The 19775-nt window shown below is 41.7% G+C and overlaps 1 protein-coding gene across 1 annotated transcript; it reads left to right on the top strand.

Moving 5' to 3' along the window:
• The first annotated feature begins 157 nt into the window (after positions 1 to 157).
• LOC135464015 (proteasome inhibitor PI31 subunit-like) lies at positions 158 to 11543 on the top strand. Its single transcript, XM_064741491.1, has 7 exons — positions 158 to 302; positions 2938 to 3090; positions 4911 to 4990; positions 6305 to 6499; positions 7266 to 7412; positions 9461 to 9532; positions 11428 to 11543. The coding sequence occupies exons 1-7, from the start codon at positions 171 to 173 to the stop codon at positions 11477 to 11479; spliced, it is 831 nt and encodes a 276-aa protein (XP_064597561.1). The 5' UTR covers positions 158 to 170; the 3' UTR covers positions 11480 to 11543.
• Positions 11544 to 19775: the final 8232 nt, after the last annotated feature.

Genomic DNA, 19775 nt, shown 5'->3' with positions numbered 1-19775 from the left:
TATGATTTCACGGAATATTGTTCAAATTATATTACAAAGAGTAATGTCGGATAATTCATGAAAAGTTTTGAAAACAAGTAAAATCGTTGACACTATATGTAGTTTATAACGTTTGGCTGGAGAGTATCTACTGAGTGACGTCGCTAAAAACGAAAGAGAACTTTTACACGATGTCGGCCGGACTGGAAGTTTTGTTTTCGAAGGTTCAACGAGATATTCAAGCATCAGAAGACTGTGTCGTTTGTGCCATTCACTGGGTTCTGATAACGAATGGCTTTAAGTGCCTTGTCAAAGGCGAACAGGTTATTGTCGTCATGCCTTTTTCTTGTTGTTTATTGTGTTATTAAGACAAGTTGTTGTTGTTGTGATTTGAACATGTTGAAGCCTACATTACATACCAGAATATAGCCGAGACCCAGTATCGTAGAATTACAGTCAAAATACTTGCGAGCAAAACACATCATGTATGCATAAGCTTGTATTAATTTACTTATTTATTTGATTGGGGTTTTACGCCGTACTCAAGAAAATTTCACTTATACAACGGCGGCCAGCATTATCGTGGGTGGAAACTGGGACGAACCCGGGGGACACCCACGGCCATCCGCAGGTTGCTGCAAGACCTTCCCACGTACGGCCGGAGAGGAAGCCAGTATGAGCTGGACTTGAACTCACAGCGACCGCATAGAGTATTAATTAACCGAATTAATGGTGGTTTGACATAATTGCAGCCGGAAAAACTCCAACTCCTGTTCTTATACTGGCCGAGTGTCCTTGGAGCCTCATCGCTTACAATGTTAATTTCATACTCAACGTAGGTCCAGGCCCATTGTTTTTGTTATCGAACACGTTTTGCTCAATTAAAAGACACCAACCTAAAGACCTGCTTTCTGCACCCACTGCACCTCCACCATACGTCCCTACTAACTTCGGAGTCGGAGTTGGAGTCTTTTGGGGTTAGGTTTTGTAATGCCTGTGTGAACAGTGGCGTTTCATTGGTCAACAGTCGATGCATAGTTACAGGGCTTGAATCAGAAAATCTCCTTTGGACTGCAACTTTTTTTCCAGTCATAAAGTTGTAGCAGGCACAGAAGCAGATGACCTGCAATTTTTAAACTTGGCCTGCCAGTTTAGTAGTTCAATTAAATGAAACGTTGAGGTCTATTTCAACAACTTTCTGATATTTGCCTGCCTCAGCGTGTAATCATTGAAGTCCAAAATCCAGTCCGTCCATAACGAATTGGCCTTTTAAATTCACTCTAAAGCAGGGGAGAATAGGACCGATGTTATCATTTCTGCAAGTATAAAATTAATACCAAGTCTTCATTTTTTACCGTGGCCTTAGATTCAATCCGGACTTTGAAGAGGGACAAGGTAACACTTTACCAGATTTTCTACATATAACTGGTCAAAATGAATTTAAATGTGTACTAGTTATTGAAAGGATCCTTTTATCTTCAATCCAAACAGGAAGTCAACATTGGTGCCGCTTTTAGTTGATGCAAGAACAGAAGTACATACCACATTAAGAGCACACAGGCAAAGGGAGTTTCAGCACAGAGTTATCCCTTGTAACATCGTTCTGTGGTTTGCAACGGCCGCGAACAGTGCCTCCGTCGTTTTCGGTGAATAATAAATTTGGTGCATCTTTATCAGGCCGCCATACATAGAAAGCAGGACATGTAGTTGTCCATACATTGACATCTCATGCTTGGCCTGTGACGTCATTTGTTGATTTTTGGGGGGCAGGCCGGTTTAAAGTTGGCCTGCTGTGGCAAATTTTCGGCCAGCTTTTCACCATTCTCAGGCACCCATTTCACCATTCTCAGGCCCTCATTTCACCATTCTCAGGCCCCCATTTCATCATTCTCAGGCCCCCATTTCACCATTCTCAGGCCCCCATTTCACCATTCTCAGGCCCTCATTTCACCATTCTCAGGCCCCCATTTTAAGCTCTGAGTTACGTCATTATATTCCAGTTTCTTAGATTATTGAAACAGACTGCATTTTGGGAATATGCTCTTGAGTATGAGATAAAAAAATATCCCATAAATAAATCAATGAATCCAAACATAGACTAGTATTTTGAAATCTTTATTTTAGCTCGCATATAATTCTGTCAGCTAATTAAAGTCCACCTCTTTATTTAGCCGCACGAATGTGGCTCAACTGATCTAACAATGCACTGTCATGCCAAGCAGACAGAGCGACACTTGACTCCAGGAATCACGCAGGACGTCCCACATGTTCTGTTAGTATCGGTTGGAAAACCTTACGTTTGTGATGTTATTTTGTCCTCACCTACGTAAAACTGGATTTTGTGAAGACGCAACGCGGAAAGGGGTTCTTCAAAACAAATAGATACGGTCTCTACTCCAATATGTACGATAAAATCAGATGATTTCGCTGCACAAGTTGCCTCCGCTTGGATGTGTTGGTCGCCATTTTTGGTCACAGGAAAAGAAATTAATTACTGTGTGAAATTTAGTCCAAACATGGCAGATGTATACCGAAATGAAGGTGTTTCGTCAAAACACCAAAGATTTACTCTACCCGTTGATCGGAACATAAAAACATGTATGCAGACATGATTTGTCTGCCATGGATGCATAATTCTACTACGTCAGAGTTTTATTTAAGATTTAGTACTTAAGATTTAAGGCCGCTGTTAAGGTTGAACATCCAGCTCCTCTGGGATCATTCCAGGAGTGCGTGAAGCTTACCTAGCTGCTCAGAACGGTAGGACATTGTTATATCTGCTGTCTGCTTCACTCGTGGAGCTACCTTCTTATTTAACGTTTGGGGCCCCCATGGCTTAGTGCATATCTGGAGGGCCTAGCCCCAGTGTGGTCACTGTGAGTTCAAGTCCAACTCATGAATTTTTTTTATTGTCTGTTTGCTCATGCACTGGTGTGACATTTCCATAATTTTTTGCAGCCTACAAGCGAAAGGGAAAGGAAATCAGAGTTGCTTCCTCATGGATGGAATGAAAGCCGAGACTTGTATGTTCTGAAGTACAGTCAAGGGGGAGATGACTCTTTCATATTGAAAATAGTGCGTGCCGATGGAACTTTAGTTGTAAATTTTATGGTGAGTAAAAAAAAAAAGTCCAAAAAAGAGCTTAAAATGTGTTTATTTTAATTAATTTGATGTTGAAAACAACAGTACTTCCCAATTTTTTGCTCATATAACATACCCTAATCCCTCAAACTTTGTGCACATGAAAGATAACTTGCAGTGGAATTTGCGAACCTTTTTAATTCAATTTAGGGGACAAAACTACAGTGCTTGGATTGGCCAATTTTTTAAATTTTATCAGTATACACAGAATCGTGCCTTCAAAATATTCTTGAATAATCACCTTGTAAACGTGAGAACAGGTGGAAGAATTACATTCATATTGCATATATCTCAGTTTTGTGATGTGAGCTTGAACTATGTTATTCAAGAGGGCAATCAATTAAAATCAAATCACTAATGTGTACAAAAATAAGAGTTTAGTGATAACAATGGTTTTCAGGTTTTTTCTCTATCTTGTGTGGATGTTTTTGTTTGAGTGGGTGCCGGAGTTTGCTGTTAAATGTACTTATGGATTGCACTGTTTTTTCAGAATTGCGTGTATTTTTTCTTTCTGTATACTACTGTACTTCATGTCTAAAATTAAGCATTTGTCAGGTGACACATATTGCTTGATTCTGATGTATTCATCTGCCTTATATGACAACTTACGATTTATTCATCCACCTTATACGACAACTTACGATTTATTCATCCCCCTTATATGACATCTTACGATTTATTCATCCACCTCATACAACAACTTACCATTTATTCATCCACCTTATACGACAACTTACAATTTATTCATCCCCCTTGTATGACATCTTACGATTTATTCATCCACCTTATACGACAAATTATGATTTATTCATCCACCTCATACGACAACTTACGATTTATTCATCCCCCTTATATGACAACTTATGATTTATTCATCCACCTTATGATTTATTCATCCACCTTATGATTTATTCATCCATCTTATATGACAACTTACAATTTATTTATCCCCCTTATACGACATCTGACGATTTATTCATCCCTCTTATATGACAACTTACTATTTATTCATCCACCTTATATGACAACTTATGATTTATTCATCCACCTTATGATTTATTCATCCATCTTATATGACAACTTACGATTTATTCATCCACCTTATACGACAACTTACGATTTATTCATCCACCTTATACAACAACTTACGATTTATTCATCCACCTTATACGACAACTTACGATTTATTCATCCACCTTATACAACAACTTACGATTTATTCATCCACCTTATACGACAACTTACGATTTATTCATCCACCTCATACGACAACTTCTGATTTATTCATCCGCCTCATACGACAACTTATGATTTATTCATCCGCCTTATACGACAACTTATGATTTATTCATCCACCTTATACGACAACTTACCATTTATTCATCCACCGTATATGACAACTTACAATTTATTCATCCACCTTATATGACAACGTATGATGTATTCATCCCCCTTATACGACAACTTATGATTTATTCATCCACCTTATATGACAACGTAAGACTTTTTTGTGAAGTCAGGTTAAATTTTTGGCATCAAAAGTATCATTGTAGGCATCAAACAGACATCAAATCCCATCATATTTTGTATGAGTCATTGGGTTGATTGATGGCAGACCTATCTGCGTACATCCGGAGAGGAACAGCAAGAGCTGGGCTTGAACTCTCAACGATTGCATTGGTGAGAGGCCCCTTTGTCATTGTGCCATGCTAGCAAGCTAGCCCCTCTGCCACAGAGAACCCCGTATGGCTAGCTGTTTCATTGCAGAACCCTTTTTTTTTTTTAAACAGAGAGCAAGTGATGAAAAAATTGCATCCGTGATTGTGAACACATCAGACTTTGCCACCGATGACTGGAGCTCTTTTGACAGGTAAATATATTAGTGGTTTTCACGCTGTACATGTGATAACAGAGTACTCCCTGTGTGTAAATTTGAACTGCTCCCGTTACCATGACTACAGTGCAGCTGCCATCTTGTTACTCAGAACCCAGAATACACGTAACGTGAGTGCATTGGCTGTCTTTATATTTTAACTCGGGGCAAAACAACAGCGCAGAAGTTTATAGTGTATCCAAAACCTCTAGTTTCTGTGTGGCAGTATTATCTAGTCACTTTAAATCTCAACTCTTGTCTTTAGATCTTAATATATTTGGATATGTGGACAGTTGCAAGCAAAGCACCACTGAGACGCATATTTTCGTGATCAACAACTTTGAAACCAGCATTGTACAGTTTGTTTGATTTGGTTGATTGGTGTTTTACGCCGTACTCAAGAATATTTCACTTACACGATGGCAGCCAGCATTATGGTGGGTGGAAAACCCACGACCATCCGCAGGTTGCTGAAAGACTTTCCCAGGTACAGCGGGAGAGGAAGCCAGCATGAGCTGGACTTGAACTCACTTCGACCGTATTGGTGAGAGGCTCCTGAGTCATTACGCTGTGCTAGCGCGCTAACCAAGTGAGCTGGTACACAGTTTGGATACTGGTTTCATTCACATGCCTAGAACATTAATTGTGTCTCTCTGACATCAGTGAAATTCATTTACTGCCTTTCTTTGCATGAATTCATCGTTATTTCAAACGATATATACTTTTGTAGTTCTGTAATGGTTTGTGTTGAATAGTATTTTGGGAGTTGGCCTTGTGATTCTGGACATGGAATGTCCTGTTTAGTTGAAAGCTGGTATGTGAATGTCTGTTTTGACGCCTAAATTTAAATCCTGTATGAACAGAATTTCACTCAAAGTAATAGGATCGAGAAAAGAAAGTGATTATTTATTTATTTATTTGATTGGTGTTTTACACCACAAACTCTCACCACAGCGGCCAGCATTATGGTGGGAGGAAACCAGGCAGAACCCAGGGGAAACCCTTGACCATCTGCTGGTTGCTGACAAATCTTCCCACGTGTGGGTGGGGAGGGAGCCAGCATGAGCCGGACTTGAACTCACAGGGTCCTGGGTCATTGCGCCGTGTTGGCATGCTAACCCCCTCTGCCATAGAGGCCCCTAAGGCCTTACAGTATAACAATGACATGTCAACATGCAACAGGACCAAGAAATCATTGTGACAAAAATATAGTGTGATTGATAAATGTTTTTGTGGTTAAAACAAATTTTGATATCAAAGAAACTTTGCTGTACACTGACTTCTGCATTTTAATCATTTTCTCATTTGCAGTGCGTTCAAAGATATTGGTCATTTGGAGAGTGTCATAAAACAACATCTACTTCATGAGTTCAGGAAGGGAGATAACCCCGGCCCCTCACACAGCCAGCCCACAAGCAGGCCTTCGCATTCAGAACGCACTGATCCAGATAACGACCCGCTGCGTGTGCCTCCCAGACATGGCCGACGAGAACCAGCACCTGATTGGTCAGTGAACGGTGTAATTACCCTAAAATAACGGATTCAGCGAAGTGAAAAAAACACAAGCTTACCACTATCCGTACCCAGACTGTAAACATTTTGACAAAGATATATTTATTTCAGATTTAAGCGATTCACCTTTGTGTAATTTTTAACAAATTGAAAATCCAAATGTTGCCACTGAAGAATATTCTCAGCATAATTGCCCCATAACATCGCCATGTTAAGCGACCAAGTCTTAAAATGTTTCATGAATCATTTGAGTTTTATTTCTTAATGTTCAGTTTACAATATCCTCCAAGAGATAAAAGCAATAAAAGAAAGGTTTTTAGGTTTGTCCTTGCAAGGGACATACTGCTTTAAGGTGCAGTCGTCCTAAGGCCCCAGCTGTTTGTACTGAAACTAAGTAACCTGCTGTCAAATTTGAAGTTACAATGATGGCTGTCAAAAGAACTGTGAGGAGGAACGTACCAAAACAGGGGTGGGGGGTGGTGGCGTAGTTGTAGCATTTTGTTTTCTTCTCCTTAAAGAGAAACAGAATCAATTCTCATTGGATGGTGTGAGAGATAAGCAAGTCCAGGCTATGTCTTGCCTATGTTGAATGTTAGGTATGGCTAATTAGTTATTCAAACTTGACTTTGGCTGCAAGATTTAGCTCTGGAAACCCTGTGTCAGCTGTCAACCAATCAGCATTGATTCTGTACCCCTTTAAATTATGCAATGTATTTCCTGTCTTACTTCTACATGTACCTTTGTCTTTCCCCTCCCACAGGACTGACCCAGGGGACCCTTTCTCTGTAGGACGTGGGGACCTGGACCCCTTGCGGGGTGGAGGGGGTATGATGATGGACCCATTCAGAGGTCGAGGCAGGATGCCAGGCTTTGACCCCAGTTTTGGCATTCCAGGGAGATTACCCAGGTGTGTGTAACATAATGACGCATGCAGGGGTTCAATCCTGGCTTTAGGCAGGGAATTTGCTGAGCCTTGTTGACAATATTTGGTTTATTTGATTGGTGTTTTACGCCGTACTCAAGAATATTTCATTTATATGACAGTGGCCAGCAGAGCTGCGAGGGAAACCCACGACCATCCGCAGGTTGCTAACTGACTTTGTTGACAATGAGGGATCAAAAAAAAAAAAAAAAAACTTGTGTGGTTGTTTGTATGAAAAATTCTTTAGCACGGTGTTCGAATAAATAATAAATAAATATAACTTAATGTTCTAAGCAGAGTAATTATTATTTATTTGTTTAAATTAGAAGGCTACCACAGGAAACACCGATTGAAAACTGTATCGGTATCTGAAAAAACTTACTGTAAAAAAACCCCACTTTTTTCACCAATTGAAATGCAGTCAAATTATTTAAATGAAAAGTCAAATTATTTAAATCATTTGAATTATAAGGTGGGTTTTATGAGCGATATTAGCGAAACATGTCACTAATGATGTCAGCCTTGGCTGTACAGGTGAAATGTTAGGATTGCAAGTTTAGACATCTTTGGATGGTCTGTACTCTGGGCACTCCAGGGACGGACATCTGTGGATGCTCTGTCTTTTGGACTCTCCAGTGACGGACATCTGTGGATCGTCTGTTCTCTGGGCACTCCGGTGACGGACATCTATGGATGGTCTGTACTTTGAACACTCCGGTGACGGACATCTGTGGTTGGTCTGTACTCTGGGCACTCCGGTGACGGACATCTGTGGATGGTCTGTACTTTGAACACTCCGGTGATGGACTTCTGTGGATGGTCTGTTCTCTGGGCACTCCGGTGACGGACATCTGTGGATGGTCTGTACTTTGAACACTCCGGTGACGGACATCTGTGGTTGGTCTGTACTCTGGGCACTCCGGTGACGGACATCTGTGGATGGTCTGTACTCTGGGCACTCCGGTGACGGACTTCTGTGGATTGCCTGTACTCTGGGCACTCCAGTGACGGACATCTGTGGGTGGTCTCTACTCTGGGCACTCCAGTGACGGACATCTGTGGATGGTCTGCACTTTGGGCACTTCAGTGACGGACATCCGTGGATGCTCTGTCTTTTGGACTCTCCAGTGACGGACATCCGTGGATGCTCTGTCTTTTGGACTCTCCAGTGACGGACATCCGTGGATGCTCTGTCTTTTGGACTCTCCAGTGACGGACATCCGTGGATGGTCTGTACTCTGGGCACTCCAGTGACGGACATCTGTGGATGGTCTGTACTTTGAACACTCCGGTGACGGACATCTGTGGTTGGTCTGTACTCTGGGCACTCCGGTGACGGACATCTGTGGATGGTCTGTACTCTGGGCACTCCGGTGACGGACTTCTGTGGATTGCCTGTACTCTGGGCACTCCAGTGACGGACATCTGTGGGTGGTCTGTACTCTGGGCACTCCAGTGACGGACATCTGTGGATGGTCTGCACCATGGGCACTCCAGTGATGGACATCCGTGGGTGGTCTGCACTCTGGGCACTCCAGTGACGGACATCTGTGGGCGGTCTGCACTTTGGGCACTTCAGTGACGGACATCTGTGGATGGTCTGTACTCTGGGCACTCCGGTGACAGACATCTGTGGATGGTCTGTACTCTGGGCACTCCAGTGACGGACATCTGTGGATGGTCTGCACTCTGGGCACTCCAGTGACGGACACCAATAAACAGGACTGCCAAATAAAAGTGACAAGTTTTCATCATGCAGTCATGAATAATTGTGATGTCTTCCAAAGCAATGATTCCTACTTTAAGAAACCGTTATGAATTAGACATAAAGTATTCCAATTTCACTTTCCTTGTGATTATACAGAAGTCTGACATTTCAGAGTGTACAGTAATTATGAGTGTTTTCAGAGAGCTGAACATAGGTGACAGGTTGAAAGCAAAAGACTATGGGTCTGATGTTCACTTTTAATATAAATATTATATGTTTTCAAATAAACAATTGGTTCACAAACTTAAGGTTTTATTCATTACAGAGGAGCAGTTCCCCCTGGAGCCAGATTTGATCCATTTGGACCCCCTGGTGGCCCACCTGGTCCAAGAGCAGGGTGAGATAACTCTCTTATTTTTATATGTCATAAATTTGTATGAGTGACTCAGACGTGTTCTGATGTAAAGTGTTTGGTAAGAATTAGGTGTAAGGATGTAAATGAAATGCAGTAAGGCATAGTGTAGATGCTTAATACGTCCTAAGGCTCTGTTTCCAAATGGAGCTTGTCTAGGATAAACCAGGTTTACTTGCCTTCGGTAAGCCATCTCAGTGAAGCATCGGTAGATAAAGAAGCGGTGGAAATCCGTCCTGCAACAAGGAGGCACATTTCATGAACTCTGAGGATTCCTTCGTCGTCATATGACTGAAAAATTGTTAAGTACGACATTAAACCTCAAGCACTCACTCACTCTACTGTATTTGGCCTAAAATTTGACATTTTTCAAGGGGCACATTTTGCTTGATTTTGATCAATTTTTCCACCTTGTAGACACACTTTGATCAATTTTTCCACCTTGTAGGCACACTGTGATCAATTTTCCCCACCTTGTAGGCACACTTTGATCAATTTTCCCACCTTGTAGGCACACTTTGATCAATTTTTCCACCTTGTAGGCACACTTGAGAGTTTTTTGAGAAATTGGATTAATTTTTTTTATCATAAAAACTTACGTGTTGACATAAAAAGTAAAATATCAAGGCCTAATTGTGCTTTTGAAAGTGCATTTTTACATACATGTTTCAAATTTTAAGTGAAATTATTCCTGAGTATAACCTCAATCAAAATAATAAAAAAAAATTAATAAAACCTGCATGAAATTATATGAAAACGTGGGAAATATGTGATTCCCATAGGAATCCGAAGCCCTAATTATGTGGTTTGACCCTAATTATGCGTTTTGACCCTAATTATGTGTTTTGACCCTAATTACGCGTTTTGACCCTAATTATGTGTTTTGACCCTAATTATGTGTTTTGACTACATCTGTGAAGACATATTCAAGGAGTTAAAATAATTGCCTAAAATAGCATCTAACTTGTAAGAAAACAGAAAATGGGGAAAACAGCCTTACAATTAATCATAGTCACCATGATTAACAACTGAAAATAATTACATTAATTTGATTTTCTGAATTCTAGAAAGAAAAAGTGAATGTTCCAAAGGGAGAATTCAGGTACTTCCTGTGAGATGAACTGTTTCAGATTTCTATTTTGAGACATTTTTTTATACATGTAGCTGTTTTTGCTTGTGCCTTTTCTCATTGAATTGATTCAAGAAGGTTGAACTTTTTTTTAGTATGTAGATAAGTTTTCTGTTGGTGAATTGCTTGTGATTTGATTTAGCAAATTCTGGTCTTCCTTGTGAATTATTTTGTGGTTTAACTTAACTCGAGTAGAACGTCAAAAAATAATAAATTTTGTAAATTTCGTTTGTGTAATTAACCAGTCAACACAGGTTCAAATTTAAATCAACCGACCAGATTCAACCTCGACCACAGCTGTGTTTGGAACAAGATGAAGCCTGGTTTGAGGTTGGGGGTGGGGGAGGCTGGGAGGGGGTGGGGGGTTGGCGGTGTATTTGTTAATAGAGCCGAATGTCAGACTGCATGAATATAAAAGAAAGCTTAAAACATCATGAATACCTGTCTTTGAAAGAGGTGAAATCTTTGCAACTTTTCAATTTTCTATACTCTTATGGCATGGACATTGTAAATGCATTGGCAAATTACTTTACAGTGTACACAGTTTTTTCCAAAGGTCTGGATGACAGACTTTTAAGTTATTTTTGTGCATTTTAAATATTTTTTGGGCCAGAGATTTTTTATTGTTTTGTGTGTTTAAGGCTTTCTGTGTACTAACACAGTGTATACACGTGTAGTTTCCTCTTTTGGTCTGCATGTAAGGCTGCACGAAGTTTCCGTTATGACCTCTGACCTTGTATATCTGTTTCAGCCCTGACCCAGATCACGCCCGACCCCCAGGCTGGGACGATATGTACATGTGAGAGAAATTGCTGCAGGAGTGGGGATGACTCCAGTGAACTCTACATAAACAGAATCTGCAACAGTTCTCAAATGTTCTCTTCACTCACACATTTTTATTATGTGACATTGCGAACAGAGGCAGAGCTATCCTACACGTCCTCCATAGATGTAGTGCTTGTTTAATGTATAATTTTGAGAAAGTTCATAATGCATCTTGCCTGTAAAATACATTTCAGTGTTGAATTGTGCTTTCAAGTTGCATTTAAACTTTACTGATTGAATTTACCTTTCTTGGGGTAAATTTCAACTTTTCGCTATTATGCACAGTTCAAACTTTGTGGAATATTTTGAGCTTGCCTGACATACTAAGGAGAGATATTGTGAAAGGGCGATCAGATGCTGTGGGAGGTGGTGTCGGTGTCCAGATTGGTTAATTTTTGACCAATCATAAGGTTTCAGTGGCTACCCATAGTATAGAGATAGACAATCATTGGTAGCGATTTGCATATCAAAGACAAAAGAAGTCTTTTACCTCATAGCTCAACAGCTGTTCACTGGGTTAAATGCAATTGCCTCCCATAGTACATGGATTGCCAAATGCATTTGCCTCCCATAGTACATGGATTGCCAAATGCATTTGCCTCCCATAGTACACGGATTGCCAAATGCAGTTGCCTCCCATAGTACATGGATAGCCAAATACAGTTGCCTCCCATAGTACATGGATTGCCAAATACAGTTGCCTCCCATAGTACATGGATTGCCAAATGCATTTGCCTCCCATAGTACAAACTATTTGCAAACTGTTCAATCAGGCGAGCTACTGGTAATCTCTAAATACCTTGTTTCAAATGAGATGAACCTAGGAGTATGTAAAATTGAAATAGTACAGATGAGTTATGGAAAAATCACCTTTCTAATTCAAAATACATAGCACAAATTTGTTAGTGTATCTGCTATATTTACGGCCATAAGTCACACTTATCAACATTTTCCAGTTTCCAAAAACTCGGACAAAAACTACTTTTTGAAGATTAATAAACATGTAAATGTTTTTAGCTGCATAATTGTGAGTGTTCAAAAGTCTGAAATAGCTTGAAATGAAAATCTTTTTTCAGTGCTATTTTAAACTTTCAAAGACTGTGCTATTCAGTGCTATTTTAAACGTTTTCAAGAGTTGTACAAAAGTATGTACTGTTTATAAGAACGTTGTGTGACCGTCAGTCTTGAAAATAATCATATGCCATAGGATTTTGTTGCTTGTAGCCTGTGTTTAGTTACTGGTTGTAATTGTTTTTAGTTACTGGTTGTATCAGTATTTGGTTACTGGTTGTAATAATCATTGGGGTTAATAAAGCCTTTGACACTGTCAAAAGTTTCATTTCATCATCGTTAGTTATTGATATAATAGGTCACTATATGGTGTTGAAGCACTGTGATGTGCTGTGTTGCGATATGTTGGCATCTACGATGATGTAATTACCAAACCTGGGTCGGGTCATACCAAAGATTTGGTAGGGCACTGTACTTGAAAATGGTACTTATTGCCGCCTCGCTTGACGCTCGGATTAGAACAAGGAAGCACGACTGGTTAGCGCGATGTCTGAATAATGTGAGTGGATGGGGTGTCATGGCTGGTGTCTTCGGCATGATACTTCAGCGGCGGCAGCACTGTGGCAGCATGAGCTTGCCCTGTTACAAAAGGACACAGCATACGTACACAGTTCTAATGACATCCCGTCATCATATGACAGGAAAATTGTTATGTACGACGTCAGAACTCAAGCAGTATACATACGATGGTGTGATTTAGTGGAAATCTGGTCGTTCACCAAGTGCTTTAAACGGTGATATTGGAAGAGACCGTGTGGTGGGTATTGGGTAAGGTGCGGATATTGGTAATACATGTAGTAGCCTGATTGGTCGACCGACCTTTGTCGCAAAACTGTTAGTTGCTCTAAAATCACTTAAGCGAAATAATGAATTATGTTGAATAACCGTAACAAATGAACATGGTGCCTGTTCGAAAATTACTGCAAGCAGAAGTTCTCGTTGGAAAATTATTTGTTATTTGCTATTCTTTATTGCCGTCAAGTATAAGGTTACTAGAGACATTGCAGTTCAACCAGCCAACAGGTGGCCTCAGACCCCCATTAATTTTCCATAAGCGACAATGCTAACGTTTAGCGCTGTAGCTCAGTCCCAAACATTCTGTGGCCAGTAAGCTTTGGTGCATACCTGGCCCAGCCTGTGAGAAAGAAGCCATTATAAGCTTGACATAGGTTTACGGTCAAAATCTGGACCTTTCTATGCCGGCAGCTGGGAGGGGTGACAAGCAACGTCAAGGAGACTTCACTCGCAGTCACATTACCACCTGTCTCTGTGTCCTCACGCCCAGAATTTCAAACTTTCACCATTAAAACTCATACCTGCCCAAAGCTTAGACAATTTCCAGCATTTTCATATCAAGCATGCACCTGTACACCAAAATCGGCAGGCTGGCAGCAAAAAAAGACTTTACACCCTAAAATACACAGAATTACACTCGTCCCGAAAAACGGAAGTTGTAATGGGGGTCTGTGTCCAGGTACTTTTGCCGGAAGTTCTAATTCAAAACATGGCGAACGTTGGTTCGACTTCTTTCATTCAAAATTCATACTGATAAGGGATGGTTTACCAATGCTGGCGTAGCCACATCTACACACTGGAGGACGTAGAGAAAACATACCAAATATAAGGACGGGTTTGGGGTGGGGTTTTTTTTTGGTGAAATTGTGCAGGTGGAGGCAGGTCACATCGAGGCTGGTGGAGGCAGGTCACATCGAGGCTGGTGAAGGCAGGTCACATCAAAGCTGGTGGAGGCAGGTGACATCGAGGCTGGCGCTTGATACGTAGTCCCTCCTAGCTGTGGGCTAATACAGCTCTTACCGGTTCAGATACGGCTATACGTTAGGCGGTTTGGTATCTGCCGAGATGCGGTGGTTTATTCTTAGCACTGTCTTCATGGCATGGCTGTAATATTGGCGAAGTGGCGTTATTCAATTTATTTGACTGGTGTGTTAGGTTGTATTCAATAATCTTTCACTTGCGAGGGCGGCCAGCATTATGATGAGAGGAAACCGGACAGAGCCTTTCGGAAACCTACGACCATCTGCAGGTTGCTGGCTGAACTTACCACTTTCTTTTGGAAAGTAAGTCAGCATGAGCTGGACTTGAACTCACGATGACTGCATTGGTGAGAGATTTCTAGATCATGTTTCTGCGGCAGCGCGGGGTTAGCCCTTGGCCACAGAGGCCCTTCATTCATTCTAAGCTCTGTTTGGTCCGACCTATAGCATGACAGCCATCATATACTGGATGAAGTCGTGAGTAGGCGTAAAATACCATTAAAATAAATAGGGAGTAAGTACCGATGGCGCGATGTTTTACGTGTGTAATGCTGCACAAGCGAATAGTTTTCACAGAAAAGATCAGGACACGTTCAAATCTAAATAAATACATATTCATGTGCGTTAAGTAACATATATGTAGACATAAAATTTTAAATTTATTGTTAAAATTAATAAGTAAAATTTCATAAAATTTTTAAGCAATTTCAATTTATAATACGATTTATTCTACAGTTATTTTACTCCACTGTGTTGACGAACGATGTTTTCCAGGAATTGTTTTTTTTTAAGTCGTGATAAAGGTCCATTTAACAAGTTACACGTTAATAGTCTTAAAAAGTAAGTAATGAATTATGAATTGAATTTGTAAAACTTATAAATTTTTTTTCAAATTTAAAATTCACCAGACAGTCGATGTACTGAAACGAAATTGAATGTGAACGCCCAAAAAAATAATTGTTAGTGATGTAAGCGGCACCGGAGGCCCTGGAGGTCGCGGATGATGATATCAACTTCCGGCCTGTTCGTGGGTGTTGGCTTCACGCATTTTCTCGCCACGTCTTCTATCTCCACGAGATTACCACCGTTCTGAGCAATACTGGTCAGCACACGGCCCAGACTGAAGATATCGGAGGCAGGACTGGTTCTGTTTTTGAACCATAGTTCTGGAGCCAGTTGCCCTCTCTTGACAGATCGAAGATCCTTTTCCGTGAATAGATAGCCGGTTAAGTATGTAGCTCTTCCAAAGTCGATGTACTTGACGGGATACCCGTGCATCGTCCAATCCACAAGGATGTTCTCCGGTTTGATGTCGTTATGCAGAATGCCTCTGTGGAAGAACTCTCTCAGGCCCTGGGCCAGCTGATTGGCTATGCTCAACCACGTTTCCTTTGACTGGCCGAACACTTGGGAGGCAGACAGAAGATCCTCTAGGGTGGTTCCCTGGCCGAAGCACTCCTGTACCAGGGACATGTCGGGCAGGAGGTAGCCATAGAGACGAGGGACAAACCCCGTGTCTGCTAGAACCATCGTGATGCTCGCCTCTCTCAGGATGTCGCTTGGGGTGCTCTCCGATCTGTTGAATATCTTGACGGCGACTAAGCGGGTCTCTTGCTGTACGGAGAGATCCGCCAGGTAGACAGTGCTGAAAGCCCCTTGTCCCAGTTCCACCAACTCGTTGTCGTTCTCATCCCACTTGGGGTTGACTGCGCTCACGTCCACAATGGGGACCATCACATGATAAGAAACTACGATATTCCCTTCCCACCAGGCCCTAGCCGTCCCTCTCTTCGGAGAAATGGGAGTCATGGCTTTGAGATTTACCGTTGGACCTCTGCACCGTGGGCTCAAACCAACGTCTTTTGCAGACGTCTCTGGAGAAAAGATGGAACAATCGACTGATTCTACTGCAGTGTTTGACGTTTTCCACGCGGGGCAGAGCGAGTTAGTCGTGGCGTCTGTCGGCTCAGGGCTCCTTGGCAAGCAATTGCGGCAATTCTTTGAGGATCCTGAAGGGCTGGAGTAGCAGCCTGTGCTTTCCCCAATGAGAGTGGTGGTATTCTTCTCCCCCACTGAGACACTGACTCTAGATTTCCTGCTGGGATCCCTGTTCCTTGTGACCTCTGAAGAAAAGCAGTTACTGTTGGTTGTCGAGACGGAGAGAGACACTATGCTCTCCTTCTTAGCTCGTGTTGACTGCGTCGTTCTCTGGCGCCTCTGCGGCCGGAGACCTCTCACATCCTTGCGATCTGCGCATTCGACCCCATTCTTTGGAGAACTACTGCTGGCGAGGTCCAGTGCATTTTCTCCATTGACATGTTGTTCTTCGTGGGACCGGGTTTTCTGTTGTGGGAGCCTTGTGAGAGGGACTGGGATGCGCGAGGGTGCTCTGTGAGGCCCGTCGCCGTGCTCTTTAGGTTTTCTCGCGACTCTGCCCGCCTTTGGGGTTACCCTCCACATCGGACGGGCTCTGGTCGCGGCCTCCTTCAGTTCCCCATACCATCTTTTCATAAACTCGTCCCAGTCGGCGGCCCTCAGTCCTAACATGGCGTCGAAAGCTTCCAGTGGTAGCTGCTTCAGTCTCTCCCAAATCTTTGGAGCTACGGAGGAAATTTTCTCCAAAGTCCTCACGTCAAGAGACTTGATTTTGGTGGCCAGCTCTTGCGACATTTTGTGGATCATCAAAATCTCGTCATCCGCCAAAGTTTTGTCGTCCAAGGCTTCATCTGGAAATAGTAAAGGAACAGATTTGTAAACAACACGTCTCTTTCTTGAAGGCAACTCATCACGGACTGAAATGCTGTTTTGGTCTTTTAAGGATATTACGAGACAAAGAGTTGAATTTAAACAACCGATGTTAGGGGAAAGTTGATTGGACGGAATCAAATATTGGTTTTGCTGGTATTCCGCTCAGAATCTCATGGTAATCAAATCTTTTGCTGTGATATACAACAGATCAAGCTCATCCTCGAGTCTCCCATTGAAATGAATGGTATTAACTTTCCAGTTTAATGGTCTATGCTTTGAAACAGACATTCGTATGCCAGCCGTCAACCATTGAGGATGTCCCAGGTCAAAATCACAAGGCTAATTCCCAAAACGACAAATAACCCACCAAAGAACTAAGAAAGCATATGAAGTACGAAAATGGGACGGAATCATGCAAAGAGAAGCAGTCAACAGTTTAGTTTTCAATGACGTTGGAAAGACGCAAGGTATGTTCTAGGCGACTGAGTGAAATCAGTATTCAAATCGTGTACCATGCTAGAATATCAGTTGTCGATAACAAAATATGTATCTCAGTTGTGCTTTGACTACAACTTTTCATATATCCAACGTGGCGGTTTAATTCAACATGATGACCTAGCTAAGCTCTTACTATGTAATGTATGGTTGTCTGGTCGGGGAACCTTCCAGATGCAGTAACTTTGCGATCGCCTGAGGTACAAGAAGCGGCCAGTCTTTGGTCCAACTCTCTCGTAGATGTTGATCGGGCTGCCCCCTTCTGTGTGACACATAAGCTGGTCAAGGAGCCTGAACTTTTCCTCCCTGAGCTCTCCATTGTGTAACCAGGACGGAGGGATGTTGATGAAGCGCTGTGATAGAGACGTGAGATTTGGTCATAGATCTACTCAATCGTTTTATTTTATTCATTTATTTGATTGCTGTTTTACGTCGTACTCAAGAATATTTCACTTATACAGCCAGCATTATGGTGAGAGGAAACCCACAACCATCCGCAGGTTGATGACAGACCTTCCCATGTACGGCCGGAGAGGATGCCAGCATGAGCTTGAACTTGAACTCACAGCGAGAGGCTCCTGAGTCATTGCGCAGGTCATTGCGCAGGTCATTGCGCAATGCTGGCGTGCTAATCAACTGAGCCACGAAGGACCCTGAATTATTTCAATGTACACATAAGACTTAGATTTGGTGTCAAGGCTATAAAAGAGCTCGCATGTGGCAGACTGGATCGTGAAAGCAGAAACTCAGTACATAAAGACTTAAATATTTACCTTAACATGGCAGTAGACAAAAACACGTGAAGGTCAGGAATCATGTTGTTGTGCTCTACGTGTGCAAAACCTGACCAAATTTTTTATAAGATACCACCCATAATGTTTAGCTTAAAGAAGTAAATTTAAATATCAATCAAATACCATTAAAAAGAGTATTTATTTACTAGCAGGTGCATGGCATAAAAATTCTAACATGTACCTCTCGTTGATAAATTATAAATAAAGTCAACGCCAAAATCCGCTGTGGGCGACTCCGTTTTGCCTAAGAACTAGTCCTGAATTCGTCTGTGTTAGGAGGAGAATTGCCATCGGAAACTGCCGAAGTTTGACGATTCTCAATGGCTTAGAGACAACACCTCCTGCATAAACTACAGGGTGTTAAAGATGGAGGACGATATGGACTCAGCGATTTATGCCACCTTTGCTGTTTTCAGGCTTTACGTGCATGGCAAGAGAAAATCGCAAAATTATGTAACAGATATAAAAAAATGTGCTCTTTTCAGCCTATAGTGTTATGTTTTTAAGTTTTCTTCTCCTTTAATGTTCTTTTCATTGTCAACGATCTTTTGACTGTTAATGGCGTCCGTTTTCAATGGGAGTTGTGAGGACGAGCTGCACAGGTGGTCCAAATGACAGTAGAACACATTGTTTTTTTCTGTGACGTTGCAATATGCGTGTACGTCATATATGTTTTATGAGCGCATGTGCACCGATAATTATGACGTAATAAAGGAAAGAACAAATGAGTTCACAACTTTGGACCCCCTTGATACAGGCGGGACGGAGTAGTACGAGTTCCCCATTGGCGTCATCGCTGACACTCGGGGTATGACTGAGCTAATATGTAGTTCAAAGTAAACTAGGCCAGTGTTCGATCAAACAGCCGATTGTATAACTAATATGGTAATTTATGTTAACGACTTATGCTTATTTTCTTTTTGGAATAGTCATTTTAACTTAACCTACGGTCGTTGTAATGAATATCATGTGTATATAGGAATATGTACTCATATTGCAAGAAGTCCCTTTACCAGAAGTGATAATGCATTGTAATACATTGTGATAAATGCATCTGATAAATTGCAATTAACATCTCCGCCTTATTTTTTTTTTTTACCTAATTCCACTTAAGCCGTGGAACCAGGGAAGGGGGAGTCGTGGTAGTGACGGTGTATAATTTGCCACTATTTTAGCACCTACATGCACAGTCGGCATAAAATGCTGACTGAGGCAAACTGACAAGGGGCCGTATTTTACCGGTTACATGAGACGCTTTGCCACAGCACCTTCGTCGCCGTTATTGTTTTACTCTCTGTGCCTTTCATATTGTATTCTTCGGTCTGGTGACAACCGGACATCGATTGGGTGTGCATGTAAATCGCCATTGTTCTCTCATCGCTGTGACAATA

The sequence above is a fragment of the Liolophura sinensis genome, chromosome 3 (assembly GCF_032854445.1).
Source record: "Liolophura sinensis isolate JHLJ2023 chromosome 3, CUHK_Ljap_v2, whole genome shotgun sequence".
Lineage (NCBI taxonomy): Eukaryota > Metazoa > Mollusca > Polyplacophora > Chitonida > Chitonidae > Liolophura > Liolophura sinensis.
Note: the sequence above shows the minus strand (reverse complement) of the source record. Positions and strands in the feature narration are given on the sequence as shown.

Bases quoted from the DNA above. Each gene is read 5' to 3' on its own strand.
- LOC135464015 (XM_064741491.1), top strand. From the start codon at position 171: ATGTCGGCCGGACTGGAAGTTTTGTTTTCGAAGGTTCAACGAGATATT. The intron at 303-2,937 runs GTTATTGTCGTC...AATTTTTTGCAG, and splicing joins GCCTTGTCAAAGGCGAACAG to CCTACAAGCGAAAGGGAAAG. The intron at 7,413-9,460 runs GTGTGTGTAACA...TATTCATTACAG, and splicing joins ATTCCAGGGAGATTACCCAG to AGGAGCAGTTCCCCCTGGAG.